The following is a 21723-nucleotide window of genomic DNA, read 5'->3' as shown; positions in this document are numbered from 1 at the left end:
AACCATTATAGCTTTGGAGTAGCCATTAAGGGGATAGTAAAGTTTGTTCGCACACTTGTATATTCCATAAAGTTATGTAGTCAGACAAGTATTTTAGGCTTAGATTTTTAAATGTCTTGACAGTTTCAATAATGTATTGACTGCAAACATCAGATTTCTAAAAGCAGATTGGTTAAAAGTACAACACCAAAATGTTGAACTTGTATTAGATCTAAATATTTTATGACCCCGATAGACTTTCTCCACCCCTCAGTTGCTGAGAATTAAGTTCTGTTGACCCAACCAGCAGTGTTAGCTCCTTTGCCTCTGTAATTACAGATAATTTCATGATCTCAAAAATAGTAAATTTTAACTTATTCTGTTCAAAATGAGAAAAAAATTTGCCAAGTAAAGAACCAAATTAATATTGGCGGGATAAATATTCTCAACTTCTATTCTCTTAATACCCTCCTGGAACAACTAAAACACATTAGTGTGCTTTTGAACAGATTCTCTATTTATAGTCATGTAAAATAGTGCGGCGGGGGTGGGGGGAGGAGGGAGGGAAATACTTTGTTTAAATCCATTTGCAAAGAAGCGCTAGTGACCTGATATATATAATGTGTTTATCTAACAGGGTTACCCAGTATACCCCTTACCAACCTGAGGTTTCCCAGGGTAGACTGGAGAGCCTGTTAAATTACCAGACTATGGTGTGTGACATCACAGGAATGGATGTGGCCAATGCATCTTTACTGGATGAGGGGACTGCTGCAGCAGAGGCTATGCAACTGTGTCACAGGTAACACACGCAAATGGATTGCAAATTTAGACTCAAGAAAGAATTGTGAGGTGTTTTGCTTTATTTCCTTATGTGGGACTGAATGGTTCAGTGGACTAAAAAAAAAAAAAGACACTGTACCTCACAGTGAATCAGTCTTCTGGAGTGCTAGTCTAGTATTTTCCACAAACACAAAATTAACTGTATATAATACTTCTTACTTTGCATTTATGAATTACATTTCTCAGAATTCAGAACATTCTCAGTGTGAAATATGTATTATAATAAAAACATGTGTATGTGGGTGAGAGAAGCAACTGTTCCATTGTAGACTGTTATTGAGTTTTAGTTTGTTCCCTGATCCACTTAACCTTTTTTCCCCTTCTTTTAAACAGGCACAACAAGAGGAGAAAGTTCTATGTTGATGTCCGATGCCACCCTCAAACGATAGCAGTAATCCAAACTAGAGCAAAGTAATGCCAATCTCCATCTTGCTTAATAAGTAGCACAAGCAAGCACATGTAATATTCAATCTTTGATCAGTATAGAATAAGAGGTGTGATGGTAAAATATTTCAAGTACAACACTGATTATGTTGATAAATAGGTGTGCTTTGGGAAATGTAAGAGAACCTACAGTACTAGTTTGGGGACTTACTTTTATGATACTGAGGATTTCCCCTAGGATAATTCATGCAAACCTTGTATGAATATTTCATTCATATCCAGTTCAGGGGCTGAACTAACGGATTAGATCCATTTCCAATAGCTAGTACCTAAAGTTCTACCTTGTTTATCTGCAGCTAAACATCTTGCTGGTTCAATATTGCATTAGTCTATGTAAAGCAAATATAGTAATTTTGTATGATGCAATCTTGTTTGTAACTAACTTCCAAATAAACAGACGTGAATTAATTCACAGTTTTTAAAATGGAGGTAAACGTATAGAAACAAAATATTTCTCCTGTCTGCACTGTTAACATACCTGTGCACATCTGAGCATTGAATGCCATTTGAACATTCTTACCTAGCAAATTATGCATTACTTTGAAGGAAATCAGTAAGGTTTAGTGAAACAAACTCTTAATAAATTCATAGTTACATACAAAAATCCTATATTAAGAGAATGTAAATAGAAGTTGCAAAGCCAAGCCCTCCAAAGTTAGGAAATGCAAAATATAAGTTAGCTTTGCTCCCTTCAGCATATGCAATGATGATGATCTTTACTTTCATGATCACATGCTATTTTTATGGCACAATATAGCTTTCACCACCATAGATGCTAGCACTTCCTTAACTGTGTAGCAGTGGGAAGCATGTTCAATCAGCGATACTTTAAGAAAAATATTCCCTAGATCAGTGAAGAAGTCAAATCTGTTAAATGTTATCCCAAAGTATGAAATGGCTTCAATAACTTTTGCGTTCCATCTCTTGCTTTGCAGTTACAGTGGTGTTGTCATTGAGCTGAAATTGTCCCATGAGATGGATTTCAGTGGTAAAGATGTCAGTGGAGTGCTATTTCAGTACCCAGATACCGAGGGGAAGGTGGAAGACTTCACTGAACTAGTTGAAAGAGCCCACCAAAATGGGGTAAGATTAAGTAGTATCGTTGTTGTCCTGTTCTCCCCCCCCCCCCCAACTGGACTAGCTCTGACGTTTAACTCAGCTATAACTGTAGGCATTGTAATTTTCTTTATAGATGATGTATAGAGCAAAAACTACTTTTAGGCTTCAGTTTCACATGAATGCTATAAAAGAATTTGAAGTAGAATTTTGATTCCCCAAACTGATACTGTGTATGCTTTCAGAGAAGAGGCTAACAACTCTATGCTCTTATGTTTTCAGACTCTTGTCTGCTGTGCTACTGACCTCTTGGCTCTGTGTATTTTGAGGCCTCCCGGAGAGTTTGGGGTGGATGTTGCTCTGGGTAGCTCCCAGAGGTTTGGGGTACCACTCTGTTATGGGGGACCACATGCTTCCTTCTTTGCTGTCAAAGAAAACCTGGTGAGAATGATGCCTGGGAGAATGGTTGGAGTTACAAGGTAAAGTTGGGACATTGTTCTTTAATTTGTCAGCTGGAAATGTTGGCTATGGCCCCCCAAATCATAGTATCTAAGCACCTCGTAATCTTTAATAAACTTACCCTTACAACAGCTCTTTCAGGTAGAGAAAATACAATTACACCTCTACCCCAATAGAACGTGACCCAATATAACACAAATTCTGATATAACACGGTAAAGCAGTGCTCCAAGGGGGCGGGGCTGCACACTCCGGCGGATCAAAGCAAGTTCGATATAACACAATTTCACCTGTAACAGTAAGATTTTTTGGCTCCCCAGGACAGCGTTTATATCGAGGTAGAGGTGTATCTTCATTTTATATATGGTGAGCTGTGACACAGACTAAGTGACATGCCCAAGGTCACACAGCACACTTCCGCCCACTCACTTCCTGGATCCCAATAGGTCACACAGCTCTATAGCTGAACTAAACCTGGGTCCCCCAGTCCAGTGTCCTAACTATTCGTCTCATAAATTAGGAGAATGAAACATGGTTGTAATTTCCCCAAGATTATAATAAAAAAAATGGGTAAAGTAAAACACTGTTTACAGAGAAAACTTGAGAGAATGAAATTATCCACTGAGAGAATTCAGAAGCAGAAGTATCTAAGTTCTTTTCTATTAAAAAAGTGGGGCCTGTGGGCAATAGTTTAAAAGCTCAATAATTTTGATTTAGAAAAAAAAAAAAAAAATTGGTGGCCAGGAGAGCTGTCCTCATGTGAGTCTGAGGTCCCCCACTGAAGGGACATCTCACTTTGTGGGACATGCAGGCCATTTGAATTAGCAGTATTTCACTTACTTTACTAATTTTGAGTTTACCAGACTTTCAAATGTTTATCTGAACCCTTACTGAGATTCACTCCTCACTACCATAAACTTCAGGAAGCAGACAGAAAATTCAGAAAACCTGTTGAGGTATCAAGAAATTTAAGTGAAGGAAACTTGAACTACATAATGCAGTGAAGGTGGGGAAACTCTTAATGATTTGGGGGGGGGGGGGGAAGAGAAAGGAGGAGAAATACTGAACAAGATACCTATATTATACCCAGTATAGTAGTGTTTTGGAATATTGAGAACACGCTTAATGGAATACACTATAATGGTCAGTTAAAAATTGTACATATTGGAACAAAAACCCTACACATGCTTCTGAAACTATACAACTTCTGAAATTAATAGGTTTTGTACTTACCACTAGCATGTTTATGAACCTTTTCCCCCCTCCTTTCTTACATTGCGTCTCACATTTATCCCAAAGAACAAAATGCTTGGTGTGACTGTGCACTCACCTCTCATGAGCCCCTCCTGTTGGCATGTGTGCAATTCTGCACTCCTTTCCTTTCCTGCATCCCCTGTCGTCCTCATCAGCCAGGTCTTCAGTGGCTCAGCCCTTTGGCCAAGTCTCACACAAACACATGAAGGAACCCCTTCCAGGGTAACAAAGGTCCAACAAGGACTATTGCTCTTCCCATGTTGGTGTCTGCAGTCCTGTCTCTGGGCTCAGTTCCCAACCCCTTCTGAGCTAGCTTTAAGTCCATCCCTGCCCTGTTATAGAGCAGTGCCCCAGGGCTTCGTCATTGGAGATGTTGTTCTCAGATGTTCTCACTGACCCAGCTGTCCAGCCGGGTCACCTCTCACATTCAATCCCCTTCCAGGGGAGTAACAAAGTTCAACAAATGGTTGGCCCTTTCCTAGGGTCTTCAGCCCCATCCTTGAGCCCTTTAAATTCTAGCCCCTTTCTGGGGTTTCTAAACAACACTTGTCCCCTCTTTCGGGATTTGGCCATTCTGCCAGTGGGAGGGGAGGGGGTAACCTGGGCTCACCCACTAATCTGGATCCTGACCCAGGGACCCTACAAATTGCAGCCACATGCTGCTTCCTTTAATAACTGCTACTGCTGTTCCCTGGGCCACTTCCCACATAGCCCCTTCCACTTCACCCGTACCTCAGGGCTGAAATTCTTCCTTGCAGAATGCCAGTGTTACCAGAACCCATCTTCTGGTTCACTCTTGAACACCATCAAGGAGCATATTCTGTGCAGCTGTGGTCACTGCCAGGCAATGATCTACTCACTCTCTGCAGCTCCTTTTAACTGAGTTTGCTGGGCTTTGATTGGCTGCTTCCTTGCAGACTTTCTAGGCAGGTCAGGAGGACAGACCTTTACTGCTCCCTTTTCTGGGGTGGGTTGTGGTAGGACTGCAAGGCCTCCAGCAGGGGGCCTCAAAGGGCCCAGTACAGCCTGTCACATTTGGCATTAGACTTCAGAATCATGAATCAAGCTTCCGAGCTCTGGGCAAGTGTAGGTAGTCTCTTTGTCTATGAAAGGCCGTGATCAAGTGTCTTGATGTTTTTGGTCTTTTGGCCCCGAGATGAAAACTTTGTCTTTGTTTCTGGGACCTTGAAGTGAAAAAATTCTCTAAGTTATATCCTAGCATGCTTATTTCAAACTATGATCAGTTTAAAGAGTTGTGTCTCTCAGGGGGAAAGAATGTTCATTTCATTTACTAAAGCTATGTGATATAGTACTTTAGGGCATGCCTTACATTTTAAGTGTGTTCTCATCTCACACTGTGTCACCAGAACATTGTGGGTAAAAAAGTTAAAATGTAAAGTTATGGTCAGAACTACAATATTTCCCAAAGGCAATTTATGCTATGACCTTCAAATTGTTGTTGTTGTTTGCTGGAGGCCTTTTAATTGATGAAGGAACCAAACTGTATAGTTGGAAACCCTAGGACAACTGCTGGATTCAATTGTCTTTATCTTGGACACCATACAGCAGCTGAGCAAATATTGTTTGTGAATAGTTTAATTTATCGAGTGCCCTGAAGTCTTAAAAATGTCTGTTCTGAAACATTTCATTTTATACAAGATTGTTGCTCTCAAATTTTCCTCTCTAGTTCTGAAAGTCTTTAAATATTAGAAATTCTTTAAGAAATTAACTGAGCTGCACAGATTGATGGATTGGTACGGACACTTAGCATCATCTTGGGCTAGTATCAATGGATTACTCAACTAATATTACGTGTATTAAACAGTACTTTTTTAAGGTAGCAGCTATTACATATGCAGAGGGTTCCTTCTTTCTTGCCATATCTGAACTGTGCCCCTGGGAGTGTTCAATTTAAAAATCTGTGGAAAATTTTTGTAGCCCTTGATAAACACCAGTGCTTTCATAAAACTATAAAAACAGTAAAATGTGATTTTTTTCTTTCTTTCTTTCTTTCTTTCTTTCTTTCTTTCTTTCTTTCTTTCTTTCTTTCTTTCTTTCTTTCTTTCTTTCTTTCTACAGTACTGGGTTAGGGAAGACTGGCTAGATTCTCTAAACTTCCCCTAAAGACAGGGGCACTTGACAGATGTGATTTGGATAAATATAGAAGTTTTGGATGTTTCAGAACCTTCTACTGACTATTGCTCAAAAGTCTCCCAATCCAGAGTATCTGTCATTTGAGGGGTAGTGAGAAGGAAGTGGGCAGGTCTGGGTTCCCTTTAGTGTTAGAGTGTGTGTGTGTGTGTGTGTGTGTGTTTTCTGAACAAGAACATCTGTTCAGAGATAGGCTAAGGTTTGGGTCACTTTTTACTTTACTCAGAATGGTTATCTATCACAGTTCTTCACCCTAAAGGAATTCCACCAGTTAGCTTCAAGTTAGCAAACTAAGCATAGCAGTTCAGTTAATGCAGAGCCTGTATCAACATAAACTAACAAAAGAAATACTTCCTTTTATGGTTCAGAGATGCAAATGGAAAGGAAGTATATCGGCTTGCATTGCAAACTCGAGAGCAGCATATTAGAAGGGACAAGGCGACCAGCAACATCTGTACAGCACAGGTGACCTCTATGTCAAAAATCTTTGTGTGTGTGTGTGTGAATTTTCAATCCTGTGAAACTTGGAATTTTTGCTTGGGGAAAAAGAGGATCATCTTAACCTGTTTTCATTCAAAAAGTTAGTCTTGCAGCCACTTGTCATGGAGGGGGAACTCCACTGAGTAGTGTTGAGTTCCTATAAACTGGATGCTCTACTTTTGCAGACATAGAATTTTAACACTCCAGAATGAAGAATTCCGCTTTGTATTTGTGCAGAAATAATAATCCTGCTTTCCACAGGGTGGGTATAATCTTTTAAAAGGATTACTCTAATGCCCACATTCCCTATACATATTTAGTAATGGTTTTAGCCTCTTTTCCTTATATGTACTTCCACACAGGGCCGTCCCTAGCTATTTGGGTGCCCTATGCAGCCCCCCTGCGGGGGGCTGTGTGGGGCCCCAGGCCTTGCCCCCCAGGGTCTGGGAGGCAGGAGCTGTGGGGGGCACTTTGGGGGCTCCACAGGCTCAGAGTGGCCCGGCGGATTAGCGGGGGTCCGGGAGCAGCCCGCTCCGCTTCCCTCGCCCAGGCCCCAGCTGTGTCGCTTGGGGAAGGGGGCTTGGGGGAACATTCCCTAAAATTCCAAAAGTATGTTCTTGTGGTCCCATATTATGCTTTTTCCCAGCCTGTAACACTTTTGTTTTCAGGCATACTTATCTTGTGACTTATTCCTTATTCCCAAACATTCATGTCAAGCTAGGTCTTGGTTATACTAAGCTACTTGTCATACAGGCCAGAGGCCTTATAGGCCCATGCGTTACAGCCTTCTAATATCTATGTCTTTATGTATATATTAGAGAGACAAGGTGGATGAGGTAATTTTTTTTTTTTTTTATTGGACCCACATCTGTTGGAGAGAGAGACAAGCTCAAAAGTTTCTCTCCAACAGAAGTTGGTCCAATAAAATATATTACCTCACACACCGTATCTGTCTCTGATGTGATGGCACTGACACGGCTATAACACTATTTACCTGCACTGAGTGTACGCCACCGGTTAGTGTTTTGTATATAAAGGTATTATCTAAGCCCAACAGTACCACTGTGATGTACATATGCAAGTATTATCATTTTGGTTTTAGATTGGGAAACTGAGGAACAGAGGTTTGACTTGCTAGCCATTAATAGAGCCAAGACTCAAATCCTGGTCTCCCAACTACCAATATTGTGCTTTAGTAACTATACCATGTTGTGTCTCAAATAGAAATCTACAGGGAGTTTTAGCAATATCTGCAGAACTTTTAGACATATGGCTCGCTACAAAGATTAAGCTTACAGTTCAGTGTTTTGCCTTTTTTTTTTTTTTTTTTTTTTAAAGTCACTGAACCACTTAAACACCAAAGGATCTTGAATTCATGAACAATGTTACTATTTAAAATTTTTGTAAATGCATAATTTAGCAAGAAAAAGATGTAGCTTTCCTATTTCTTAACTTTGTAGATTATCTAGAACTAAGTGTTTACCTTTTATTGATAGCTTTTTTTAATATTGTGGTTATATAGTTGCCTTGGGACACTAAAGAAGCTAGTTATACTAAACTGCCAGCAATCAACCTTATGTGATTGTTCCTAAAATATGTTTGGACATTTTAGGCTCTTCTGGCTAACATGGCTGCCATGTATGGAGTCTATCATGGTTCGAATGGATTAAAGCACATTGCAAGAAGGGTGCATAATGCCACTCTAATCTTAGCTGAAGGTGAGTATTCAGCAATTATAAAGGGGTAGAACTTACATGTTCACACCTCTTAAAAACACTGACCTTCCATTTTTTGTCCACCAATGGTTTTAAGTAGCAGAAGAAATCCAAAATTTCTGCACCAAGTGTACGCCACTGGGGTCGTCATAATATTTAGTGTTTTGTATATAAAGGTATTAACTAAGCCCAGCAGTACCACTATGATGTACATATGCAAGTATTATCATTTTGGTTTTAGATTGGGAAACTGAGGAACAGAGGTTTGACTTGCTAGCCATTAATAGAGCCAAGACTCTCATCCTAGTCTCCCAACTACCAATAGTGTGCTTTAGTAACTATACCATGCTGTCTCTCAAATAGAAATCTACAGGGAGTTTTGGCAATATCTGCAAAACTTCTTCAAAATCTGTAGAACTTTTTTGAAAGCGTTATGCTTTCCTACTATTACCTGCCCATTTTAATAATCTATACTGGATGAGAAGACTCAGAGGTCACTAAAATATAGTTTAAATTTATAGATTAAATTATCTGAAGTGAAGGCTGTTCAATTTAATCAAATTTATGTAGAACACCGCACTGCTATAAACACTGAAATCCCAAAACTTATTGGCTGACTGCATTATGAACATGACTTGTATTCTGATTATTAAGAACAACAGGAAACTTCTTGGTTGTTCAAATCAAAAGGATATTGAAATATTTTATTATTTGAATCTCATCTAAAAATCTGCAGTTCTGTTTCTGTAGAATGTCTGCATTTAGGAGATGAATGCAGCACAGTTGGCTGGCTATATTGGCTGCATATGTCTGGTGCAACTGTTGCTATTGATGTAGGCATTTAGGAGGTCATAACTGACCCTTCTGTAACTGATGTTGGCAGAAGATTTCAACTCTTAATAAGAGCAATGCACCCTATGAATTGACCACATTGTCAAATTGCCCCGATGGCCTAGCTGTCTATAAAATGCTGGAGGGTTCAGCTCACTCTCTCCCAACAAGGTTCTGCTCACCTTGCTTGACTGGCCTTGCTCTCTGTAGACATTTGAGCTCTCAGAAAGTGAATGCTAGCTCTTCCTATTAGCAATCAATAGGTTGTAAATAGTTTCTGCTGCTGTTGTATATGGGACAGCTTCACCTGTGCTGGACCAGTAGAAGTACTAAGGTAGGCTTACATTCTTTTACATTCTTACTGCCATGTGGTCTAGAGCTGTTCTGATTACATTTAGATAATCCTGTGGTAAAAATGATGACCGCTAGCTTACACTACTGCTGCTAATGCACAAAGAGCTGTGTTGGTGCTAGAGTAACAATGTAAAATCCTCTGTACTTGCAGCTTGTCCCTACTCTTAAGACTTGTGCGATCACAGGAAAGGTCTAAGCTTTTGGAATTCTCCTGTTCCAAGCCAAACTCCAGGAATACTTGCATCTTTATATTTGTGTAAAGATTTGTCTACACTTTTTTTTTTATATTGACAGTGGAGGAGAAAATACAAAGATCTATCTCTGTTACATTGAATTTAAAAATGTCTTGTTCAGCAACAGTTCTCTTAGTATCTATGTACATTATAAAGAAAGCTCAGACATAAAATATTACATGCAGAATTGCACTTCGGTAGAAATCCTGCTAGATTTTACTGTCCCATGCATTCAGTGTAGTGCCTCTTGTTAAAATAGTACTGGCGTAAGAGGCAGATGTGGAGGGTGGGGAGAAGGAACCAATGAAGCATGGAATAAATGGAATTAACTTATTTCCTTTAGGTCTTAAGCGAGCAGGTCACACATTGCAGCATGACCTGTTCTTTGATACCTTGAAGATCCAGTGTGGATGTGCAGTCAAGGAGGTCTTTGACAGGGCAGGTCAGCGGCACATAAACTTTCGGATTTATAGTGATGGCACAGTAAGTCACAGAACCTTTCACAAATCTTCAGCATGGTTTTTGTGCATTGAGAATTTTCGGTCATTAAGTAGTATGGTGGCTATGAAGAAAGGAAAAAGCTTTTTTAAAGAAGTTGTCTTTCTAGCAAGCTCAGATATGTTACTCCACAATTTTTTCCATAAAATACTTTAAAATGGGATATAAAAACATGGAATTGCTTGGCAGCATACTGAATATTAATGAATTTTCCAAAATTGCTGTCTTTTGCTTCATGTCTTTCTAATACTGTTTTTTTTCCCACCAGTGGTGGGAACTTGTTATACTCATTGAGGACTTCATGGAAAGACCCTTAAAACCTGTACTATATAAATAAATTCCAAACTTCAGCTGTTTTTGTTGTAGCCATATTTAAAGATAACTATAAACAGAAGTTGATTGCAAATCATTCAACATGATCAGTAGGAACATAGAGCCTAATGAAGCCATGTCCCCTTTGTGACATATAAAATGGGTAAGAACTGCATAGCCATAATATAATTAAATATGTAATCCAATTATTTTTAAATTCAGGATAGCAATCTCAAGCCCTGAAACCGTAAAGTGAACCTGGTATGGTTTAGGAAGAAAAAAGAATATAATAAGCAAGAAATAATATGAATATAACAATTATATTGTAGTTTTAGGAACTGAAGTTATTTGTAAATGAAATATTAATGGTTCAGGTACAAAAAATGGAATGAAGATCGTATATTGTGATGTGCAAAAACACAACACATGTAATGTAATCCCTGGTTTTGGGAACTATGAGTAACTGCTGCTACTCTCCCCCCCTCCCCAATAGATTGGAGTGTCACTTGATGAAACTGTAACTGAGAGAGACCTGGATGACTTGTTGTGGATTTTTGGGTGTGAATCTTCATCTGTAAGTACAATATAGATAATCTAGAAATATTTAGAAGGGTTACTGCATATAAAATCTGTACTTCAATGAGCTACAAAAATGTATTAAACTATATTCAAGTGAGTCAAGAATATTAATTAAAAAAAACTAGTCACTCAGTTCTCTGGACTTCCTCATTCCTTCTGTGAACTCTGCTAGTTTGGCTTAGATAGTGAGCTCTCTGGGGCAGGGATTGTCTGTATTTTGTATGCTGTACAGGATTGAACACATTGTCAGTGCACAATTAAATGGTAATTTCAGATTTCTCTTTTACTGAAGAGATCAGGATGAGGGTTACCGAGTAATGCCATGCTCTGGGAGTATGCCGCTTAATTCCCTTGTTTAACCTGGACATCCTGTATTTTGGGGCACTACTTATTTTTGGGATTAGAACCTGGGGTTTGGCAGTACTCCCTCAGTGGCCTACAGGAAGTATGTCACACTGACTCCACCCCCAGTCTTTGGTAATTAGCAATAGTACTCCTCTAGTGTGAATTAGTGAGGCTTCTGTTAATTTTTTTTATTTTATATAATGCCAGAAGTGTTATGGATGCTTTACAGGTACTGTACTTTTATCAATGTACATATGTGCTTCAAAGAACCTGTCATATTGGTAATAAAATGGCAGTGTATTTCAGCTAACTTTGATAACTGTGTAACTTGTTGAGAGAAGAAATTTAATTATTTTTCTGTGAAGATGTCTTATTTAATCACTTCATATTTCTCTACTTGTCAAAGGAATTGGTTGCTGAGAGTATGGGAGAAGAAACGAGGGGCATTCTGAGTACTGCATTTAAGAGGACTTCCAAATTCTTGACACATCAAGTATTCAACAGGTTTGTGACATTTATTCCCACTGCAGATTTTCAGTTTGTATAGAGATTTGACATGTTTCCTGCCCTCCCACCTTTCCCTCTTTTGTACTCTGAGAAGGTTGTACCGAAGACTATCACCTTATAGCATCCATTTAGTTATAGTCCAGTGTTCATCCTGAGATAGCACTTCAATACTAAACATCTATTTTTAGTCACTTGTATCTTCCTCCAAATTTTTTTTGTTGGGTTGTGCAAACCCTTCTTGCTCTGGTCTGACCCAAGCTAAGCAATGTATTTTTGTCCTTTTGTGGTATGCACGTGTTCGTACCAGCTTGGTTTCCATAGATGCTTGTGTCCATCTTGTGTTTGTCTACCAAACAAGCACACTTCTTATTTTCATATTTAATTACTCCTGGGGGAATTCTGCACCACTGCACAATACAGAATTTTGCAGAAATTAATGTTGTAAGGACAGAATTTCCTTTTCCCCAACAGAAATGGGCTGAAGTGCTGCTGGCTGCCACTAAGGGCTCCTGGACCTGGCAGAGCCCAGCTTGCAAATAGAAGACAGGGGGAGGGAACTGGAGGGTTCCCAGCACACCGTGAAGGAAGGAGGTGGTGACGTGCAGGAAATTCTGTGCAAGCCCAGGACCCAGAATCAGGCTGTTTCTCCCTCTGGATCCCTGGGCTGTAGAAGGGTAGAGGGTGTGAGTATCTGGGCTGGGGGGTCCTTGAAGCTGGCCTCTGTGGGACAGGCGGTCTGAGTGGCTAAGCTCGGGCAGGGAGAAGAGGGGTGTGAGTGTCTGTCTGTAGAGAAGTGGACTCACCCCTGCGGCACCTCCTGCTGGTCTCTTTTGGGAATTAGCTCAATTTCCAGCCCAGAGCACCCTCTGCAGGCTGGTGATCCGCCTGTCCTCTGGCCCCCATGTCCCTCCCTGGACCCCGGTGCCCTTGTACCTGGGGTGTTGCCCCGTGGCAGTAACCTCACTGTCTTAGGTTCTCCCCTCCCTGGGGAACCCCCACCCACTATCCCCACCTCGCCTCAGTATCAGGCTACTGCCAGTCATCGTCTAGTCCCATGCCTGGGGCAGACTGCAGTATCAGTCTACTCATCACTGGCAAGGAGGGTTTGGACCTGCTGCCTTGGCCTACCCCTGGGCTGCCCTCTGCAACCCCCAGTACCTGTTGGCCTTATGCTAGGCCGCAGCCTGGGGCTTTCCAGGTTGGAGCTCCTCTGCCTTTCCCCAGCCCTGCTCCACTCAGGTACCGTGTCTCTAGCTCCCTGCAGCACAGAGAGAGATTGTCGAGTTCCTGGCTCACAGCCTTTTTATACAGGTCAGCTGTGGCTACTTCCCCAATCAGCCCAGCTTTTAGAGCTGCAGCCCTCTGCCAGGGCTGTTTTAAGCCCTTCCGGGCAGGAGCGGGGGACCACCCCGCTACAGTGTCTGACACCCTGGCTGGGTTCTGGAGGGGAGGGGGCAGAGAAACAGGAACTGGGTTGTTGTGGGGGTTTCTTTAGCTCTCTACTCCTAGGGGAATTTTTGTGTTTGTCTATATTGTTACAGACCTCCTTGTTGATAGGTATTTTGAAATAAATTACCAAAATAATTTAGGGTTACCATACGTCCGGATTTTCCCAGACATGTCCGGCTTTTGGGGCCTCAAATCCCTGTCCGGGAGGAAATCCCAAAAAGCTGGACATGTCCAGGAAAATAGGGAGGGAGGGGCCGGCGGTGCGGGGCCCGCGGTGCTGGGCCGGGGGCCGGGCCGGGGGCGGCGGTGCTCGGCCGGGGACGGCGGTGCGGGGCCAGGGCCGGTGGTGCTCGGCCAGGGCCCGGAGGCCGGCGCCCCAGGGCCCGGGCCAAGCCGGGCGGGAGACTCCAGGGCCAGAGCCGCTTGGCCTGGGCCAGCCGGTCGCCGGTGGGAGTCGCGGGGCCGGACTGGGCCGCACCTCCTCGCGCCCCGCCCCCACCCCCGCTTGCCTGCTGCTTCAGGCTTCCCGCGAATCAAATGTTCGCGGGAAGCGGGGGAGGGGGAGGGGCAGGGGGGCGAAGCGTCCAGGGGAGGGGGCGGAGTTGGGGCGGGGCTGGGGCTGGGGCAGGGGGCGGGGCTGGGGCAGAGTTGGGCCGGGGCCAAGGCCCATGGCGTGTCCTCTTTCTGGACACTTAAAATATGGTAACCCTAAAATAATTGAAACTGGCATGATTATCTAGTGTTGTTTTGAGAAATAAAATTTGCAGAATTTTGCAAAATTTTGAAGTATCGTGTGCAGAATTTTTTAATTTTTTGGTGCAGAATTCCCCCAGGAGTAATATTTTAAGACTTAGTTTTGTCAGAAGATTTGAACAGTTTTATTCTATATTCATGATGATGGTATATGACCTAATGGCAGTAAGGGAGATGTACTAAATACTTTTAATCAGAACTAAATATTCTGGTTTGACTGGCTAGCCAGGAAATACTGGTGTATTAGGTACTTGTCTGCATATCTTCTTTATGAAAGACTAAAATTAAATACAAAAAGAAAATGGCTCTTATCCATTGTGAATTCTTAGTCACTTCCTATAGTGGAGCACTTTTTTATGGGTCATCCAGCTTGTGTAGTTAAACTGCTTGCCCTAATGCCACATTTTGTTTCCCTCCAGCTATCACTCTGAAACTAATATTGTCCGGTATATGAAAAGATTAGAAAACAAAGATATTTCCCTTGTTCACAGCATGATTCCTTTGGTAGGTATTTTCTTAAAAAATAAATAAAATCAGGTGATTATTAGTCTCTCTTTGGAGGAACAGTGACTGAATACATTCTTATTATTTTTTAGGGATCCTGCACAATGAAGCTTAATAGTTCATCTGAACTTACAGTAAGTTAATCTGACAGAATTATTCCTTGTTTAAGACCAGCCCAGAATAAACTGCCTAGTCAGTCAAATGGACACAGTCCCTATTATTGTACATGTAAACACTCAATTTTATTGTCTTAAAAGACCTAAACTTTAATGTTTTAGAGTGGGATTTTAAATTGGAGCAGAGTTGAGCCAACACTGAGGGTTTTTTTTTTTTAAATTCCATTCCAAATCTATAGGAAAGTAATTTTGCTGGGGCAGAGATAAGGTAAAGATGACAACTTTTGTCTTGTTTAAATTTAACATATTTCTACATGCTTTCTTACTGAGTTTTGTCTGGGATTTTCAAAGATGCTTAAAAGAGTTAGATATCCAACTCCTATTGAATTTCCATAGCATTTGGACACCTAATGCTTCTTAAGGCCTCTTGAAAATCTTACCCTAAAATGTTATGAATGTGGTGTTAATAACATAGGTGGTATTAAAGAATTAGATTTTTTTAGCTCTGTGAGGCAGGGTCTGTCTCTACTGTTTGTATAGTGCCCAGCACAATGGGATCTTGATCCCGATTGGGGTCTTTGGACACTACTGTAATGAAAGCACTCAATAATAATAATAATTAATTAATTAATAAAAATAATCCAAATCCAAAACAATCTCCTGTTTGTTACTTGGTCATCATATGACAGGATAGTCTCTTTTCAGTTCAATTTCTGAAACCAGTCAATGAAACCAGCCAGAGACTCCAGCTGGTAGGAGCAGCTGCAGCCAAAGCAGGGAACTTCAGGCATTCAGAGAACTTTCTATAGTTTTGACTGGACTTTCTCTGCCTTGTGCTGACTGGCTGTTTGTTCCAACCCTCTTCCTCCCCCTCCCTCAGTCTCTTTACCTTGGCTGCATTCCACACCTTCTCCTCTTACCCTCTTCTCCCTGATTTGCCTCTATCCCTTCTCCTTCCATTTAGCTTATCCCTCCTAATTAACCCTTCCCCCCAATAAATTGTGGATCTAACATGGCAGTTGTTTCTGTTGCATAGCTCACTCTGTTACATCCCTTTTCCCCACCCTGTTTGTTTGGATTATAAACTCTTTGGGGCAAAGACTGTTGGCTACTTGTTTGTACAGTGCCTAACACAATGGAGCCCCATACAGTGCTTTCCTATGGAGTTCTGGGAGTAAAACACCATCAGCACCACTTAATCAGAGTTTAGAGGCTCAAATTAACAGCAGAAAGTCATTACTCAGAGACCTAAGTATCTCTGGTCTTCTCCCTCACCCTTAACCCTTTTCACTCCAAACACATTGTTTACAAACTCAATCTCTTGTTACAGCTCAGTATTTTTTCTTTTTTGTTCCCCTTTAGCCTATCACATGGAAAGAATTTGCTAATATCCATCCCTTTGTGCCTCTAGACCAGGCTCAAGGGTACCAGCAACTTTTCAGGGAGCTCGAGAGGGATCTGTGTGAGATCACAGGCTATGACAAAATCTCCTTCCAACCAAACAGGTGGGGGCTCTTTCACTAGACATCCACTCCCTGACGTGGCTTAACAAAAAATTAATCTCTGCTTCTAGAAAATGGTTTGTTGTCAAAGGATTGGAGGCAGGAGTGTTCCCAGACATCTTTGACATGGTACACACAGTCCATCCCTGTGGAGCCATCTCTGCTTGAGCCACTGGCCCTAGCACCTCTCCTGCTAAGTCTGTGCCATGCTCTGCCCCGCCTTTCAGCAGGGCCCACCCAGGCACTGTGTCACTCTGCATTCCTGAGAGGGTGAAAAGGTGCTGGAAACGGGATGAGGTCAGGCAGGCTCCTGAAGAGAGCCCTGGTGAAGGAGCCGGTCCCATGGCATCATCAAGGAGAAGAACTATTCACTCAAGTATGGCCCCACTGCACCTCCATCATGACAGGGACTGTGGGGACAACCTGAGCGGTGCTGCAGCCTCCATGCACCAGTTCATAATATCACTCACTCAGTTTTGTACCCCCTCCACCCCATCATGATGGAAGGCCAGTTGGGGCCAAACCTGAGTGGGCAGGGGAATTGCCAGAGACGCTGCTCCTCACCACTGCCAATGATATGTACTGTGAGTATACACAATGGGCTGTGGGCATCCCTAATTGGAGGGGATCTAAGGGTTAGCTTCTTCCACAGCTATACTGCCTGAATGCAAGACTCGGGCATTGAGGCTTGATTGAGGCAATAGTATTAGAGAAGCTTAATCTGGCAATGTTTTCTTCTACACGTTTGAGGGTCAAGATGAGTGACAGACCAATCTTCCCTTCCCTCTCCCCTTTCAAGTTCACTTAGATGTTTGGAGTCTCTTCTTTGTTTTTAATGCTCTTCTCTTCATTTTCGAGGTAGAGCTTGTCCTATGGATGAGGTAGCCTTTGGCTAGACAAGTGCTGCTTCAAACAGAGAAATCTGCGGGGGTAGTGGTGCTTGGGAGAGACTCTCATACAGGGCTAAGCGACTCTCACCGTCCCCTTTTCAAATGGGCAAGGGTGGTTTGCGAAATCTCATATTTGAGGGGTTGGTGAGCCATTTAATCTGCCCTGCTGGTAATAACTAGAGGTGAGCACGGGGGTGATTGTGTTGCTTTGGGGGAATGAGAGCAGGGGAGCACAGTGACAGGGGTGTACTGGCCAGCTGATCGCTCCAGGTGTACTATCCCACCCCTTTCCTGAACCTCTTTAGATTTCTTTGGGGCAAACTTGGGGTGCTTTATCTTGTTTTCCCTCAGCCCCATGATCACTGTTGCTCTTTGAAGCAGTCATGTTCTCAAGCAAATACTGCCTCCATGCTGCTGCTATCATTTTCTGATAGCATTAGCAGGAGGAAGGCTTTTTCTAGAATCAGTAAAGTGTACATAGAGAGAGACTTAGATTGGGGCCCCCAAATGATCTAAAATAAACTAAGACAAAGGTTGACCTGTCACTCAAACTGGCCCTCTCATCTTAAAGGTAAGGAATGTCAGACACACCTGAATACTTTGTTCATTGAAATAACGGAATAACTTCAGGCATATACACAATGAATTCTTTCTCAGTGTTTAGAGGATACATGAACGTTTCCTTTCACGTCACAGGTGATCTTGATAAACATTTGGTCCCCCAGTCCAAATGCCACACAATGGCCTATAACCATCCCTTCTGAGAAGCTAGTTGGATGTGATCCTTCCCTGGGTTGGGTGGAGGCTGTTGATTGAGTAATATGAAGTGTTTTAATTCCTTACAATCCACCTGAGCTGAGCACTGAAGTATAACATCCCTTAATTTCTGTCCACGGACAGTCTCACCATGGGCTGATTTTTACTGTCTAATAGTGCAACAAGCTGCCATGCAGGGACTAGGGATGGGCCCACAGCCAGGGGTTGGGCTTTTTGGAACTAGGTGTGTTGTGGACGTTCTGAGAAGCATATCAGCAAAGCTCTTGGACTAGTGCTATTTTGAATACTGTTGGAGAAGCCAGCAACTACATAACTTAAATTCTTGTTGAAAATGCTCTTCATTAATATGCAAGGTTTTATAAGGCTAGAGAATCTCTAGGGTTTTACTGTAGTAGTCAGTGAGCACTGTTATGATCCAATGCAGTGGAACTATAATCACTCATTTCATGCCAAATATACTGAAATGATGTCTTCTGCCTCTTTAAATGACTGTAAAGGGATTCCAGGTGCTGGATGTCTGTTATGTTGTAATGCTTTATCCAGGCCTTCTATTCTTGATGGAACAGCATCTCTGTACTAGCTGTATTTTTTTATTTTTTTGTTAGTTAAATTAGTATTGTGTGGTTAGAAATCGGGGAATCTATTCAATACCTACAATGTTGTTGCAGTCCTAGTGCTGATAGAAAATAAGCTAGTGACATCACTATAATATGTTTCACCCAGTACGCTTGATAAACTGTGTGCACTTGTCTTGTATCTCCTGTGCAGGTGCAGCTTAAAACATAGATAATATTTGTTCTTTATCAACTACTTAAATTTGATCAAATCCACCAAGAATGGCTTGAGCAAGAATGGTTTTAATGTTACAAACAGTACTATACGGACATTCTAGTTCATACTTTATAATGGCTTTGTGTTCTTGCAGTGGGGCCCAGGGTGAATATGCTGGATTGACTACAATCAAAGCTTACTTAAATGCAAAAGGAGAACGTCATAGAAATGTAAGTGTGAAAATATGTCTGAGACATAACTCTTTGTGGAGCAAATGGTTTGGAGAATACGTTCTAGAAGAAGAATGGTCCAGTGATTAGGTTGGTAGCTTGAGATTTGGGAAATCTAGAGTCCTTGCTCTGCCAAAGACTTCATGGGTGACCCTGGCCAAGTCACTTACGCTGTGCCTTAGTTCCCTATATAGAACAAAGGGCAACAGCACTTCTGTACCTCGCAATGTGTTGTGGTGATAGTCCCACAATTATTTTATGTATTGATCAAATACTACAAGAATAGGAGCCATACAAGTACCAAAGGTAAGTTCAGGTTTGACCAGGGCCGTTACTAGGGTGGGGCAAGCGGGACAGCCACCCACAGTGCAGAGCCGTCCAGGGTGCAACAATGGGGTGGCACCATAAGTGGCGAGTGAGTCTTCCGTTTTTAGAGAGGCTTACATGCGAGTGCTGAAAGCTCCCTAGAAATGGGAGGAGCCACTGGCACCCAGACTGTGGCCCGGCACACACTCCTCTTCTCCCCCAAGGCCACCCCCACCGTCTGCTCCTCTCTGCCTCTTCCCCCTGCCACACCCCAGCCCCATTGCCCACTCCTCGCTCCTCTCCACCACAGAGGCAGTGGGCTGGCACACCTCCAAAGGGAAGTGATCCACGCGGTATCCACAGCATTTGCTCTCCTGTGTGGCCAGTCTTTTTTGGGGAGGCTTAGGCTCCCCAAGCCTCTTATATATGCCGCCCATGGGCGGAGCACAGGATTGGGCCCAGCGACATCAGGGTCCCTCTCTCCCTGCTCCTCTCTTTCCCCCCCCCCCCCAAGGGATCAGGTACAGCAGCCAGAGCCCAGGGTGCTCAGAGCCCCAACTCCCCGCAGGATCACGGCCCTGTGACCCTCACCGGAGCAGGCTCCCCTCGGTGCTAGGACCGCAGCGGCAGGTCTCTAAGTGCCCTGGCTGGTGGGAAGGGCCGAAGGAGGAAGGGCTGCACTCTACATGCAGCCACATGCTGGAGATAGGAGGTCGGCTGCACCCAGTGCCTGGGGTGCCACATGAGGAGGAGGTGCAGGAGGCCAGGACCACAAGGGAGTGCAGGGGTTAGGGGAAAAGGGGGGCGCGGGAGGGGAGGGCCAGGGTCAGGGGTGAAGTGGGGCGTGGGAGGGGAGGGCAGGGATTAGGAGTGAAGTGGGGGTGCAGGACGGGAGTGGACTGATACTGGCATGTCCTCAATCTGAAACTTCCAGAGCCCTGGGACACAACTTGTTAGCCTTACTGTCTTAACACTACTAAAATTGAGCATTCATAACATAAACTTAATCTACCCCCAAAAAGAATTCCTTCCTGTCAACATACACCCTTAAATTGATATGATAATGTTTCTTTCATAGAATTACAGGGGAAAATCCCTACTTCTTAAGGAAATAGTTTTAAATAGTGGGCAATTATTTATCTGTAAAATAAATCTAAAAATAAACAAGTTACAATGGTACCTCAGATCCCCTAAGGGGCACATGGAAGAACATGAAAAAACAGCTTAACCAACATAGCAGGCATTTAGAAGAACATTTTCTTATCATATTTAACCATTATGCTACTGACTAGAATAGGCAGTAAAGCAGGGGTGGGCAAACTACAGCCTGTGGGCCGGATCTGGCCCCTCAGGGCTTTGGATCTGGCCCGCGGGATTGCCACCTCTGTGGTGCCACAGGTCCTGCACTGCTCCCAGAAGCGGCCAGCACCACGTCCCTGCAGCCCTGGGGGAGGACTTTGGCCATTGGGAGCTTTGGGGGAGGTACTGACAGGCGAGGGCAGCACACGGAATCCTCTGCCTCCCCCTCCCCCAGGGGTCACAGGAATGTGGTGCCAGCCGCTTCTGGGAGTGGCACGGGGCCAGGGCAAGCAGGGAGCCTGTCTTAGCCCCGCTTCGCACTGCTGCCACCCCGGAGCCGCTCCAGATAAGCGGTGCTGGGCCGGAGCCTGCACCCTGAGCCCCCTCCTGCACTCTGCACCCTCACACCCCAACCCCCTGCACTGAGCCCCCTCGTACATCCTGCACCCCAACCCCTTTCCCTGAGCCCCTTCCTGCACAACGCACCCCCTCCCACACTCTGCACTCCCTCCCACACCCCAACCCCCTGCCCCAGCCCTACATTCATGGTCCTGCATGCAATTTCCTCATCCAGATGTGGCCCTCGGGCTAAAAAGTTTGCCCACCCCTGCAGTAAAGAGTAACATCATAACCTGAACAGATTAAAAAAAATTGTAATGTGTGGTTTGTTTTGGAGGGAATGTCATGTCTGTCTGTAGCATTAGGTATGAACATCATTGGATAGTGTAGATTTTTCAGTGGACAAAGGATGGGATGGTGGTAATGAAGTCCACACCTGAGAGGGTTGCAACTGCCTGACCAGATGTAACTGAGGGCAAATAAAGCTGTCCTGCTCATTCCTATTATATCCAGGGTTCTCAGCCTTTTCCATACTGTGACACCATCTTAACATAGACTTCCCTCCCATCTAGCCATAACAAAAGGGGCAGGTGGACCTTGAACTTGGTCTCAATCTACAGGCTGAGAAACTCTATACTATGACTTCTAAGAGCAGCGGGAAGTCTAACAAGACACTTTCCTCCCCCCATCGTTGTGAATTTGACAGATAGCAGATGTGCCCTCAGTCCTTGCTTTATCTTGTGGCAGT

General features: G+C 43.2%; 1 protein-coding gene across 3 annotated transcripts in view; it reads left to right on the top strand.

Annotated features, from left to right (window-relative positions):
• Positions 1-21723, top strand: part of GLDC (glycine decarboxylase) — a 68784-nt gene that overhangs the window by 26712 nt on the left and 20349 nt on the right. For all 3 annotated transcript variants that reach the window (XM_054031513.1, XM_054031514.1, XM_054031515.1), the window contains 13 exons: positions 617-781; positions 1156-1233; positions 2202-2349; positions 2605-2801; positions 6554-6650; positions 8278-8383; positions 10142-10281; positions 11102-11182; positions 11939-12036; positions 14661-14745; positions 14838-14879; positions 16224-16366; positions 18956-19031. In XM_054031513.1, coding sequence (XP_053887488.1) covers positions 617-781; positions 1156-1233; positions 2202-2349; positions 2605-2801; positions 6554-6650; positions 8278-8383; positions 10142-10281; positions 11102-11182; positions 11939-12036; positions 14661-14745; positions 14838-14879; positions 16224-16366; positions 18956-19031 — 1456 coding nt within the window. The remainder of the gene's footprint in view (positions 1-616; positions 782-1155; positions 1234-2201; positions 2350-2604; positions 2802-6553; positions 6651-8277; positions 8384-10141; positions 10282-11101; positions 11183-11938; positions 12037-14660; positions 14746-14837; positions 14880-16223; positions 16367-18955; positions 19032-21723) is intronic.

The sequence above is a fragment of the Malaclemys terrapin genome, chromosome 6 (assembly GCF_027887155.1).
Source record: "Malaclemys terrapin pileata isolate rMalTer1 chromosome 6, rMalTer1.hap1, whole genome shotgun sequence".
In the NCBI taxonomy this organism is placed as follows: Eukaryota; Metazoa; Chordata; order Testudines; family Emydidae; genus Malaclemys; species Malaclemys terrapin.
Note: the sequence above shows the minus strand (reverse complement) of the source record. Positions and strands in the feature narration are given on the sequence as shown.